The following is a 13,741-nucleotide window of genomic DNA, read 5'->3' as shown; positions in this document are numbered from 1 at the left end:
TCTCCAAGTTTCTGTGGTTGGCAAGGAGCCCTGACAGGCAGGCACCCATCTGTGTGTCCATGGAAGCCCAGTGTGGCCCCCGTCTTGCTTTAAAAGCCCTTACAGGACCCTCAAAGGCTGTAGTTATAACTTTTGAAGTAACATACTTTCCATAAATACTAAAAATATTTTACTTGCCTTTGAATCCTGCAGTGTGTCAATAAGTTCTTCATTGTCCAGAATATTTCCTTCAGAGGTAAAGAGCATTCTCAGGATTTTCTCTTCGATAGTTTTCAACTGGTTTTTATCAGTGTTGATCCTCACGATGAGCTTGATTCTTTGTTCTTCCAACTTGGGTTTTTCAAGTCGCACCACATCACTAAAACCAAAGTTCAGATACCTAAATTATGTCTCTGCCAGTGCCTCAAAGTTGCTTCTATTTTTCTTTCTCTGTTTGTAATTGTTCTTATTCTTAATACTATTTAGCTGAGCATTAATGCTGATGGCCGAATCTGAATGCATACCATGTCTCTTTTGCTGGGTTTACACAGAAGCTTCTGACTCAGCTACATGTCAATTCTGATCCTTTATCTTGTATTTTAGAGATGCCTGCTACTGAAGTTTCCATACCTTCCGCTCATCTCTTAGGAAGACCTGCTTAATACTTGATCTCTCTAATCATTCAATTTCTATCTCTAACGCTTGCTTGTGCTAAGAAGAAAATGGTGCCTGGAATATTTATGATGCCTTGAATATTCTTTCTGTACTAACATGGGAGATTCTGAAATCACATCACCTTCATGAAATGATTTTTGATTGCATATGAAAAAGGAGCCTTACCTCCAGCTTCACCCTTGTATAAACATGTGAATTTATATCTCCCTTCACTTGTTCTTTCACAATTTGCTCCCAGTCTCCATTTGCAAGAGTTAATCTTTATTAAGCACTACTCAATGCAATGCACCTTGCTAAGAGTTTTATGTGGATTATCTATTAATCCTTTGAATGCCCCCATAAGGTGGGCACTGTGGTTATCACTCCCAGCTTGCAGATGCACAAACAGACTCTAGTGGGTCACTTCCTGAGATCACATGGCTATGAGAAGCTGGGCTTGTGCCTGGGTCTGCTGGCTCCAGCATGCACTGTTACTAGTGTGCTGCCTCAAGTAACAACCCATTATTTACTTGTTACATGCAGAATTCAGACACCTTGAAATTATTATATAAAGAATATTAAAAATCATAACCTCAAATTCAATTGTTTAAATAAGTTTTTCAGAAGACAGTAGTTTAAGGAATATTTTAAGATAAAGGTGAGCTCAGGAAACAGTTTGAGGGAAACATTAATCAAATTAGTCAAGTTAAGAATCAAAAGAGCCTGGAAAAGTCAGGAGGTGAGTTAGAGTTTCTGGAAATAGAAAGGAAGACAGAAGGAGGTGGACAGTCTGGGTGGCTGAATGGAATTCCTTGAAGTTGAAAAATGGCCTTGTGCTGCCTCAGAAGGACTAAGGCATTGTGGTTGGCATTCTCCAGGAGGCAGGGAGGTGAACTGTGGTGTTCAAAATTGAGAGGATCTGAGGAAAATTGCAATGAGCAATTGAGCACAATGAGTATCACTGCCTGTTCAGGAGTTCAGCAGAGCAGAGGGCAACTGAAATAGGTGACGGCCTGTCAGAACACAGGCAGACCCAGCTCCATCCTCACCCTGGCTGAGGGCTGTTAGCTTCCCTTTTCAATGCCATCAATCTAGGAGAAATAGCAGGGAGATACTGCACACCATGACTGAGTCCTAGCATTTCCTGTGTTCTTATCAGGGCACTTTTCCTTCTTGTCCCAGGCAGCCGAACATGCTGGGAGCTTAGTGACACAGCTGAGCTTAACTATGCACAGGAATAAACTGGTATGCAAAATGTTCAGCCAAGTCCTTACAATGTATTCATAAAATATGGTGATATAACCTTTAATTGGAAAGAAGTTATCCTAGTGGAAGGTAGGCAAGTTAGCAGCTAGCAGAATAATTCCTAAAACAAGCTAGAGAAATAAGACTCAAGCTCATTAGTGACAACATGGGTAAGTCGGGATGATCTTGACTTGAATATAAGGGATAATTCTTTTGAACATGGGTCTAAATTATATGTTTCTTTATAGTGAATAAAAATACATATGTATGTATTCCTGTATACATACATATGTGTATATATCTGTTGGTTAAATATATATTAAATATAAAATTAATTTTGAATCAACCTCAATGTTATTATTTTAATAAATATTTTAAAAATTTGTTTCCTGAACCTCTTGGCTAATTTTGATGATTAATATTAACAACTCATAATCCAATATTTGGGAAATAGGGATTTAATCACATACAGAATATACTAAGAATACATATATACACACACACATATATTTGAAGTGGACAGTTAAATACACTAAGAAACCACCTAAAGACCAGTGAAGCTGGAACAAATATGTTTGGAGAAGCTGCTTTTTCACAGGTATGGACCACTGCATTTCTTGGAACAACAGAAAGACTGACTTTGTTCACTTGCCCAAGATGGAAATCCTAGTGAAGGGAAGAGGCAGGGCTGGGCTGCCAGCCTGGTTCAAACAGTGGGGGTGGGGAATTAAGGGTCTATCCTTGACGTCCTTGAGAAGACAGCAGACAAGATCAGCTGCTCTGAGCAGCTCTGAAAACGGTAAAGAACTTGGCCACTTACTTGTATTTTTTTTGATTGAGGTTTCATGTGTAGCGTTTTCACACAGTAGAAAATTTTCTTTGCCAATATTTCTAAACAAAATATTTAGGAAACCCACGACACTCCCTTCCCTCCCCCCAACTCCCTGGTTTTTTACCTTAACAACTGATCCTCCAGACCTGATTTTGTTACAGTGAAATTGATAATGGTAACTTTAATGCATACCTGGAAGAGAAGCACAGAGTGCATAAAAATGCTTAAGTGCAAACTAATGAAATACCTTTCTTTATTAGAACACGGCTCATTACTACCCAGGTGGATGTATCTCAGGTCTAATTGCACACACACCTATCCCCACACATACTTCAGGTGTAATGTCGCTTATTAAATCCTCATATTTTTCGCTGCCAATATGAGTAACAATCTTGTTCCTCAGACACCACAGTTACAGAATCCTAGATCGTGTTTTATGGAAAGGTGAGCCAGTGAAGGATTAAAAGCAGTATTTTGGAATTGATAGCTTGGGTTCAAATTTGAGCTGCACCCTTTAGTGACTGTGTCATCTTGGACAAGCCACTCATCTGTGCTGAGCTTTAGTTTCTGATATTTAAAAATTTGGGTAATTTGGGTAAAACTCATAGGGTAGCTGTGAGAACTAAATGAGGTAATAAAATCACTTAGTTACTTATGACGCAATGTGTCTTTGCTTGAAAGAAGGTATTATTGATAATAAACAAAGATTTATATATTTTGTCTAATAACATTTTAATGAAAAATTATTACTATAATATATTCCGACATCACTCGATAAGTCAATAGCAAAAACCAGTAAGTATAACAAGGGTGTGTGAATGAACACATGGCATTGTACTTCAAGGATTTTGTAATATGGTAAATTACATATTGTAATTTTGTAATATTTATCTTATTACAAAATCCTTGAAGTAGGATTGATCTCTTTTTAGAGATGATTGACTTGAGGATCCTGGAAATGGGATAATTTGACCCCGTGACAGAGCTAGGCTTGGGTCTTGTGGGCAATACACCCTCTCAAAAGTTAAATAAGTGAGAAATCAAAGAGTGAAACTTGGCACATTGGTCGCACTTCTTTTTTGGGGGCAGTATCCGTCACCTCAAGCATTTATCATGTCTTTGAGTCAAAAACATTCTAATTATGCTCTGTTAGTTATTTTAAAATGTACAATACATTATTGTTGACTGTAGTCACTCTGTTGCACTATTATATACTAAATCTTATTTAGTCCATCTAACTATATTTTTGTCCCATTAACTATCCCTACCTTCCTGCTCCCCTCCATTCTCCTTCCCAGCCTCTGGTAATGTTCGTCACTTTTCTAAACTCTGAAATGGGACTTGGGACATGAGCCCCGGTAGTGGCTGTGTAATTAAACTCCTTGAGGCTGACGAGGAAAATCCTAACTTAAACTTTCAATGATATTTCCCCATCTTATTCAAGAAGTGTGTCAATTTCATTCAACCTGAACACATCTGGTGAAGACAGATAGCTATGAGCAATTTAACAGTTAAAATGAAAGTGACACTCTTTGGAATGGTATATTTAAGGATATTTTTGGGAGGGTTGTGGTGGTAAAGAAGTAAAGTTCTGAGGTCAAGTTCCTTTCCTAGGTAAGAGCCTGCAGAGTGCACAGATGTGCCAGGAGCTGGGGCAGCACCTGGGCATGTGAGGGGGGTTGTGGCCAGGGAGAGCCCCATGGGAGATCTGTGGGAGGGGCAATGGAGTTCCAGCTGTCTTCATTTCTGTTGCAACTACCTTGGACACTGTAGTACTAGAGTAGGGGTTCTTCTAGAGTCTTCTGAGTCTCAGGGACGTATGTATGGAGTGGAGCTCACACAGCTCCTCTCAAAGAATCTAAGAGCATGAGAAGGGGACAAGATACCCCCACCACCCATAACTCTAAGTGTAGACACTGGACCTCTAGATCATGATTCTCTAGTGTTGTCTTGTTCCTAGAGTTTTCAAATGGGTGACCTCTTCATTTGGGCACATATGCTGTGGGCATTTGCACATTTAAATAATGACACCTCCTCCTCCCCCACAACCCAGGCCCATGGACTCTCAACTAAGCTCTAATTCATTCATTAGTCATAATAACAGGGACAAAAATAGTCTTTGCTGATGGAGGAAATAGAAAGTTTAAAAGGGAGATGTCCTGTGTTTAGAAGGAGTGGCTGTGGACCAGGAGGGAGATGGTGAGGGCACTGGAGAGGTGTGCAGTGGGGTGAGACAGAGCATCGGCCTAGGCCCCAGTGGGCAGGGGCTTGCAACCTAACTAGATGGTGATGACAAGAGTGATTGGAATCAGAATCAAAGCTCAGAAGAGAAGCAAGAATGGAGGATGGTGGAAGAGAGGGGAGTGTATAGAAGACAGGGGAGAATGGGGGAGAGCCTTCCCTTCGGGTGGGAGCCCATCAAACTTCAGAGATTCATTACACCATGATAATCCAGTTAAGTTGAGAATTCCAGACCAGTAGTTCATACCTCAGGCAGATAGTGGGGATTTGGCATTTTGGTTGTCATATAGAACCTAAAGTTTTTATCATAATCAATGTCTGAGTCTCCAAGACGGATGAGTAGTCGGCCACCACTGATAAAAATTTGTTTCAAAAGAATGGGTTCTAGAGCTGGATCCAGGGTTTCCTTAAGCTTAGAAATTAAAACAAAACAGGACAACACAAAAAGAAGCAATTAAAATAGATAGCATCAACTTCACAAAATTCCTTAGGCCTCAAAATGTACTGTGAATGAACAATTTTCCAGTGATCTGATGGATATTTATTAACATCCTCACACTACCTCTAACAGTACCTATTTTCCAGTGAGCATTTTATTAGCAATCTAAGGAAATAAGAGCATCTGAAGGCAATATATCTATTTACATTAATCTTACACACTATTCATTTCCATGAGAAGAAGAGAGAAGCTGGGTAGATTAAATCATTGTGGGTTGGACTTCAACAGGCCCCACACAAATGAAGATCTGTTCATTTTCATGGTTGTTTAAAACTAGGGATTGGCAAACGACAGCCTGCAGGCCAAATCTGGCCCCGTGTGGCCATTTTTCTATGACTCTTGAGCTACAAATGGCTTTTATCTTTTTAAGGGTTGTAAAAACATACAAACAAAAAAACACTAAACCAAAACAAAACAAAGAAGAATATGCACAGAGACTGCATGAGGCCTGCAAAAACTGAAATATTTACTCCCTGGCTCTCTACAGAAAAAGTCTATAAACCCCTATTCTACATGACCATTATGCCTTTTTCCTCAAAGCGAATCTGACTGTTGGTAGGAATGTGGGCATGCAGACATTGCCCAGGGATCCCATCAGAAACATCTTTATGTCAGGACATATGTGATGGGGTCCCATGGCCTGGGGCTTTCAAAATTTGACTGTCATCCATTGTAACACATATATTTTTACATTGTGACATGGTACCCACACATGTAAATTCTTCAAACAAAAGTTTATGAGTTAAAATTTACCTTTATTCAATATAATTTTGGGATTAAAAAAACTATTTCATTTGAAAATGTTGATTGAGATGGTCGCAACTGATTTCATGCCCATGAATGGGTGGAGACAAAGTTTGAATATATCACCCTAGCAAAGTAGAAAACAGCTAGGTATATCAACGCTGATGACCCCAAGGCACAGAGTGGGGAAGGACCAGTCAGAGTGTCCTGTTCCTGGCTGGGGCTCTGACAAGGGCCCATCCCCTCTCCCAAGAGCACTCCGCTACAGTTAAAACACTCTCTGTCCAGAGGCAGAACATCACAGAAAACCTTTGGTCCACTGCCATGAAAGAGGAAAGTCCCTCACGATCTCGCATGTCACGAAGTAAACCTGAGTTCAGGAATCCAGTCTGGGGCTAAAATACCCATGCCAAAGTTTTCTAGAGACTTCATTCTCTCCTGTGACTGGGATCCATTACAGAACCACCCTCGTGTTGGTCAAGGCCAAGCTTGGTCACACTGAGGTCCCTTGTGCTCTTTGTGGCTTGAGTGGCGAATAGTGTAACTTGCGGATTTCCTAGACAGGCAAGGCTGCTTGGATAGTTTATGTAACCCTTCCATGCCTCAGTTTCCTCACTGACAAAATGGAATAACAATAGTAACTATCTTGTGATGGGGCAATGAGGATTAATGAGTTAACATACATAAAATACTGAGAACAGAGTCTGGCATGGAGTGAACATGCAATAAATATTAGTTAATGCTAACATATTAATTACAATTCCTCGTCATCATGCAGGTGCTGCAGCTAAACTGCCCTGGGCCATGGCCTTTTTGAGCTTTCTTTCTTTCTGATGAAGCAGTGATACTTCTAGGCACGGTTAAACTGAGACTCAACTCACAGCCCATGTTTTTGCTCGCTCGTTCTTTTATTACTTATAGGAAAATAAACCATGATCATTAACCAATCTCTTTTGTGCCCAGGGCCTTTGTGCTGTTCCCTTTGCTTGGGAAGTCCTTCGCTCTAAGCCTGGCATATGGCTGAGCCCATCACATAGGTCACAGCTTAAATTACTCCCTTTACCCACATATCTAAATCAGACCAGCCTTGGTGGCCTACCCATTGGTGACTATACCAGCCCCCTCTTTACCCTTTCAAATCTTTGATCACAAGTTTCTTCCCCTCCCTCCCTCTCATTTCTTCTCTCTTTCTTTCTCTGTTTACTGTCTCTGTCCCCATCTCGATTGTAAGCTATCGAGGACAGAAACCACATTTATATTTTTTGCCACTGGTTCTCAAATAATGTTTGAATGAGGGAACAATTTAAAAAACATCCATTCTTGCAATGATAGCCAAAGAAATGGAGCACCTAGACTCAACAAACAACACTGCCCTCCCTCTTCCTCTTTCTTCTTCTTCTTTTTTTTTTTTTTTTAACAAAAGTTCATTCTTTTCTAATTCACTCAATCCAATTCTGACTTACGCCCAAGTAAAAATTAATGTTTATACCCACTAGAATATTTTACTGGCTTCATATAATTAGTGTATGTACATAATCCTGACTGCACTACTGTTGTGAATTTTCAGGGCAGCTCACCATCAAGGGCCATAATGAGGCCTGTGAAACAGCAGTGTCGGGAAACAGAGGCCAGCTCTCTTAACACTAAAACAATGTCTAAAAGTCAACAGGTCCTCCCTCCTACCCCTCTTGCAATGTGATAATGTATTGTTTAAGGAGAAGAGGCATTGGTTTGACCAATTTGAAAATGGAGTTGACTGGTGTCTTTAGCAAGACAGGGATGTGGCCTATATAGGATTCCAGATATGATTTGAAAGTTGGGAACTAACATGAGAAAAGGAAGTGAAAATCAAACCTCTTCCAGTAAGACAGGTAAACCAAGTCGGATTGAATTCTCGAGTATTCGTAAGAAATTACTATCTGTAAGCTTAATGATTTTTAAACCACTTTTGCTTTCCTTGTTCCTTATCCAACGGTTTGCCTGTTTGGAAAAGCACAGAGCAGAACATTTGCTTCAGAGCATAATAAATGGCTAGAAAGCGAAAGCTTTAGAAGAAAGTGTGGAAATATTATTCAATCTAGAAACAAATTGGAAATATATAAACTATACTACCCTGCCTCTTGGCAATAAAGACATCTTTTAAGCCCAACGTTTGGGACTCTTCTTTTTGTTCAGATGTGGAAGAAATAAAGAAAAGAGTCATCTGGGAACAGAGATCATGCTTATGGTATTCAAGTTGGTCTCCCTTGCTTACACAGTGGCTCCCTCTTCCAAACCCTATTTAGTACAACCTGATCCATGAACTTAGGGAGTCAGAAAATGGGATGCTGTCAATTGTAAATTCCAGTCAGGCTTGCTCTAATATTCGATCATATCCTGACTTCAATCTCATTCCTCAGACCTTTTAGGAACAAGGACTACAGAAGAAGGAAGATCTGTGGATTTCTGCCCTCACAGAAAACAAAAAACAAATGGTCAGTCCCCTAAACAAAACCAATCAAAATCAAGTATGGGAGAACTTCAATTCTTTCTTTCTTACTTTCTCATCCACAAAATGAGGGAATTGGACTAGACTTTAACACTCTCTTTTGGGTCTAAATCTCCACATATGTTAACTCTAAATCTCAAAGTACATTGAAGCCCACTTTTATATTTTTTAATAGCTAGCTCAACATTAAGCAGAACCAAAAGTCACTCTCTGAAGCATTTGCTACACACCTGATCTTGGGGATCAATCATCAAAGGCCATCGTCTGCCTTGAGTAACCAAAATGCCATTTTCTGTTGATACCAAGTCACGGGGCAGCCCATCAGTGTTCCACTGCCGTATCTCGTAGGGATCTCCAAGAATGTTAATGAGACTGAAGGAAGGATCGATTGGGATCTCCAGAGACTGACAGTCCTGGATCCAACACTCTATAAGCTGCAGAAGGAGGACGGATTACTTGAGTAGAGCCAGGAAAACTCAGTAAACGAGGGCACATGCAAAATGTCGTGGGCAGCGGTAAGTCAGTGGCTCAAGAGCTAAACCCTCCCAGTCTCCCAGATGTGCTGGCATCAGAGCACGGGACACAGGAAGTAGACCAAAATCAGGAGGCCTAGGTACTTTATACCATTAGTTAGATGTAACTTTGGAAACATCATTCCCTCTATTTGGACCTCAGTTATCTCATATGTAAATGACTGGGTTGTCACAGTGGTTTTCAACCAGGTTTGTATTTTCCTTGTTGGGAGAGTCTGAAAGCACGTGGAGAAGTTTGGGGTTATCACAATGACTGAGGGTGCACAAGCAGTCAGTAGATGAGGGAAAGGGATGTTGGCATATTACCTCCTTCAATGAGTGCACAATAGAGACCTGTCTGTCCCCAAAAAGCACAATTGGCCCCAGGGAGAAATATGGCACCCTAAGACCTGAGAGCTCCTGGAGAGTCTATATGAGGGTACTACATCAGGTTTTATAACTCAAGGACAAGGGTAAACATTTTTAGGAAGACATTTCAAAAAAATGACTGTAAAATTCTTTCAAATAATTTCATTTCCTGGCAAATGCATGTAGATGAAACTTTTATTCTCTGATAAATGAGAGGCCGGTCTTTCTTTTTTTTCTCCCTCCCTCCCATCCTTCCTTCCTTCCCTCCCTCCCTCCCTCCCTCCTTTCTCTCTCTCTCTCTCTTTCAGAGTTTTGCTCTTGTTGCCCAGGCTGGAGTGCAATGGCGTGATCTCCACTCACTGCAACTTCCGCTTCCTGGGTTCAAGCAATTCTCCAGCCTCACCCTCCCGAGTAGCTGGGATCACAGGCACCCGCCCCTATGCCTGGCTAATTTTTGTATTTTTTTTTTTTTTAAGTACAGACGAGGTTTCACAGTGTTGGCCAGGCTGCTCTTGAACTCCTGACCTCAGGTGATCCACCCGCCTCGGCTTCCCAAAGTGCTGGGATTATAGGCGTGAGCCACCGCACCCGGCTGAGGCTTTCTTTCGTAAAAAGATAAAAGCCCAAGGAAGCACAGATTCCTCCTGGTCCTGCCTGCTCCTTTCTGTTGACTGGCCCTCTGTTGCAGTTTCACCAGTTGAGAACATCTCATCCAGGCTGACTTTACGTGCCACTTCTGATCATAAGGGTAGGGGACTCACTGTCTTTTCCTTCCCCCAGGTTTTTGAACTGTGTAAATGATGAATAGCTTTCTAAGACAGGAGAAGGAAGGGGAGGAACGTGTGAAGGAAAGCCTAGGGGTAGACCATCACTGGCTGATGGGGGAGTGAAGAACTGTGAAATATATAAGGAAATTCTACCATGAAGAACCTCTACAGGGGAGAGCCTCCATCTGAACTCAGAAAAATGAACCACCCCCGGCTCCAGTTTCAGCTGCTTCTTATCCCTCCTTACAGAAAGCAGGGTTACTCACTGACTGCCTGTACTGGGCTGTGAAAGCCCCATAGTAGGCCACACAAGCTGCTGCTATGAACACGTTCCCAGTGATATTTGATATTTCTTCCTCAAACTTCTGTATGCTTTCTTCCCATCGAACCTGCTCATCTTCCAATGCTGCCGTCAGCTTTCCAGCACGTACTAGACGTGCTTTTGTCAGGGCCATCGTCTTTGCTAGAAAAATTTTAAGAAAATCAGATTATACTCTTCAATATTTTCATAAAGTATTAAAAGCTTATTTACCTGTTTCTTTTTTAGCAGAATAGCATTATTTAACTAATGATGTCAATACATCTCTATGAAACCTTACACCAATTCAGCATTCATTCCCATTTCAGAACCAAGTCTAAGCTTGCCTTTTCCATATCGAGAACTCTGAAGACAGTGTTTTCTGTATCCTTGTAGTATTTAGTTTCCGGATCAAATTCACATACTGTTTTGTGTTTTAATGTAACATGCTCCAGTAAGGCTTGTTCAGGTACAGGATGTTGAATATATAAAACACATGAGTTCTTATTTGATCCTAGAAGGCTAATGAAAATACATTCTATACATTGGATAAAAGCTAAAACCTGATTCCCAAAAACTTCTTCCTACTTCTGAAAATCAGGCGTTTCCTGGCCAATGTAAATTTTATGAGTTACTTACCCAGGCTTTCTTTTTCATTTACACCTTTGTCATATTCATCTTGTAAGGCCTGTATTTGATCTTCTACTTGTCTTAGTAATGCTTGCTTTTCTCTCAGGGTAGCCATGGTAATGTCAAGTTCAGCCTAATAAAATCAAGCAACTGTTTAAGAACAGGCCCAAAAAGAAAGCTGAATTTGCCCATTAATAATACAGATCTAAAAAAATTTTTATATATGTTCCTCTTTTCATGTCCAAAAAGACTTTGATGTGATATATAAAGTTAAAACAAATATAAATTAGAGTAAAATACAAGAATAGAAGTAAATGAAACAAAACAAAATCAATAATAAAGCCCAACAAAATAAATCACAATAGAGAAACAGGTATACTGAGCATTTGGGATGAATTAGGTATCATAATGGATTATTAATTTTAAATGATGCAACAAATTAAATATTCATGCCATAGTGGAAACTAATATTTCCTAACTAGTTCTCCACATCAGAGATCTGCAAACTATGGCCTGCAGGTCAAATCTAGCCTGCTGCCTGTTTTTGTACAGTCTGCAAGCTAAGAATGGTTTTTACATTTTTAAATAATTAGAAAAACTCTTTAAAAGAATAATATTTAATGAACTGTGATAATTGCATGAAATTTGAACTCGTGTCAATAAATAAAGTTATATTGGAACATAATCACGCTTATTCATCTATGTATTGTCAATGACTCTCTCTGTGCTGCAACAGCAGAGCTGAGTGCTTGCCGCAGAGACCATATAGTCTGCAATGCATAAAATATTGGTTCTTTGGGTCTTTATAGAAAAAGTTTGCCAACCCCTGCTCTATAGCCATAGTTCTTTCAGTAAGCTGCTCCACTAAATGATCATTCTTTTTTCTTCTTGGGAAGATGAAGGGCCTCACATCCAATGACAGGGTTAAGCTGGTTCTAAAACCTCAGATGACACCATCAAGCATGGAAGTATTTAGCAAACGGAAATACAGACCATCAGATGCTTGAGCTAAAAAGTATCTTAAAAATAATAGATTAATTCCTTTTTTTTCAGATGAATATACTGAGGAACTGATGTTCCTCCTATGCTGAAAGAAGGCTGATTTCAGAGGCAATTTCTGAAAAACAATTGCCAGCTCTTGTTTAAAACAAAAGCTAATTTCCAAGAGTTTTGTCACTGTCTATATTGCGTAAGACCATAGTAACATTATACAGAGAACTTGAATGATTGGCGATCATGGTCTTCAATTCTATAAAATATCACAATACAGAAAATGTACCTGTGCAGCACGGAGCTTTTGTCTTTTTGGTTCAACGACCTTGACCACTCGAGAGTACAAATCCATAGCTCTTACCCACATGCACATAGATTTACATGCTTTGGACACTTTCTCCACTTTTTCAGGCACAAAATCAGGATTATTAATATACTTTTGAAGCTTTGCCAATATCTGAGGCTTTATGTTCTCCTTATCATATTCTAAAAGCCTTTTTAGAAAGTTAGAGTCACCAAGAAGTTGCTTTGCTGATGCCCAATCAGGCCTGAAAGACAGACATGATATATTAATAGCACTGAAATGAAGCAATATAAGAACAAAAGAAATGTATTTCTTTGAGAACATTATGATATTATCCCAATAAGCTGGTAATTTTAATCTCGGTACTGTAATTCTAGTAATTGGTAGTTAGGTGAACCACAATTAATTCATGGGGCGAAAAGAAAATGGGTGACTAAGGTTGCATGCAACCCAGCTTTGGTAGAGAAAGAATTACAAAATCATAGTTTTACAAATGTAAGGCATTATAGAAACAATAGTTTTATTTTTAAAATGCTGCAGGCACTCACATTTTACCTCCTTTATCATAGTTCCCACCCTTAAAATCACCTGCCAGGACACTGCAATTGGTTTCTAACTGGGCTTTATGTCTCTTTGAACTTTGCTCTTCTGAACTTTTGCCAGATTGATCTTTCTACCATGAAAATCTGATTAGATAAAAAATGTTCAACGATTCTCAGTCCCTTCTGCCCACAGCTCTCTCTCTGTGCTCTGCAGAGCTCCCTGGGCCCTACCGAAGTACCAGTTTAAGGTCAGTGGGAACTTCTCCACCCTGTCTCCTGGAGGCCTGGTGGTGATGTGGTGCTCTGAGCCCTTTGCCCAGTTTTACACAGAAAGGCTCATTACAACATAATTTTATTGAAAAAATGTTTGTATTGCTAAAGAAAGTTTGAAAACTACGTATCTCCAAGATGAAAACTGAAGTGTTTAGTGCAGTATTCAAGACCTTTCATGATGTAATCACTGGTCTCCTGCCCAGCCCCATCCCATTCCAAGAACATCAAAGCTCATTCCTGAGCTCGCCTACGGTCCCGCTATCCAACTGAGCATTGTTTTCCAAGAAACCTGCTTGCACATCCCCAGCTGGACTTAGGCACTGTTTGCTCAGCACTCCCAATACTATACAACTCTCACGTTATAATGAAAT

General features: G+C 40.0%; 1 protein-coding gene across 8 annotated transcripts in view; it reads right to left on the bottom strand.

The window, feature by feature from the left end:
* DNAH6 (dynein axonemal heavy chain 6) overlaps positions 1-13,741 on the bottom strand; it is a 380,528-nt gene that overhangs the window by 106,213 nt on the left and 260,574 nt on the right. For all 8 annotated transcript variants that reach the window (XM_017947677.3, XM_017947678.3, XM_017947676.2 and 5 more), the window contains 8 exons: positions 12,538-12,799; positions 11,268-11,391; positions 10,597-10,793; positions 8,913-9,116; positions 8,049-8,174; positions 5,199-5,363; positions 2,835-2,902; positions 178-358 (listed from right to left, as the gene is read on the bottom strand). In XM_017947677.3, the coding sequence (XP_017803166.2) occupies positions 178-358; positions 2,835-2,902; positions 5,199-5,363; positions 8,049-8,174; positions 8,913-9,116; positions 10,597-10,793; positions 11,268-11,391; positions 12,538-12,799 (1,327 nt within the window). The remainder of the gene's footprint in view (positions 1-177; positions 359-2,834; positions 2,903-5,198; positions 5,364-8,048; positions 8,175-8,912; positions 9,117-10,596; positions 10,794-11,267; positions 11,392-12,537; positions 12,800-13,741) is intronic.

The sequence above is a fragment of the Papio anubis genome, chromosome 14 (assembly GCF_008728515.1).
Source record: "Papio anubis isolate 15944 chromosome 14, Panubis1.0, whole genome shotgun sequence".
NCBI lineage: Eukaryota > Metazoa > Chordata > Mammalia > Primates > Cercopithecidae > Papio > Papio anubis.
This window is presented reverse-complemented; position numbering and strand designations above follow the sequence as displayed.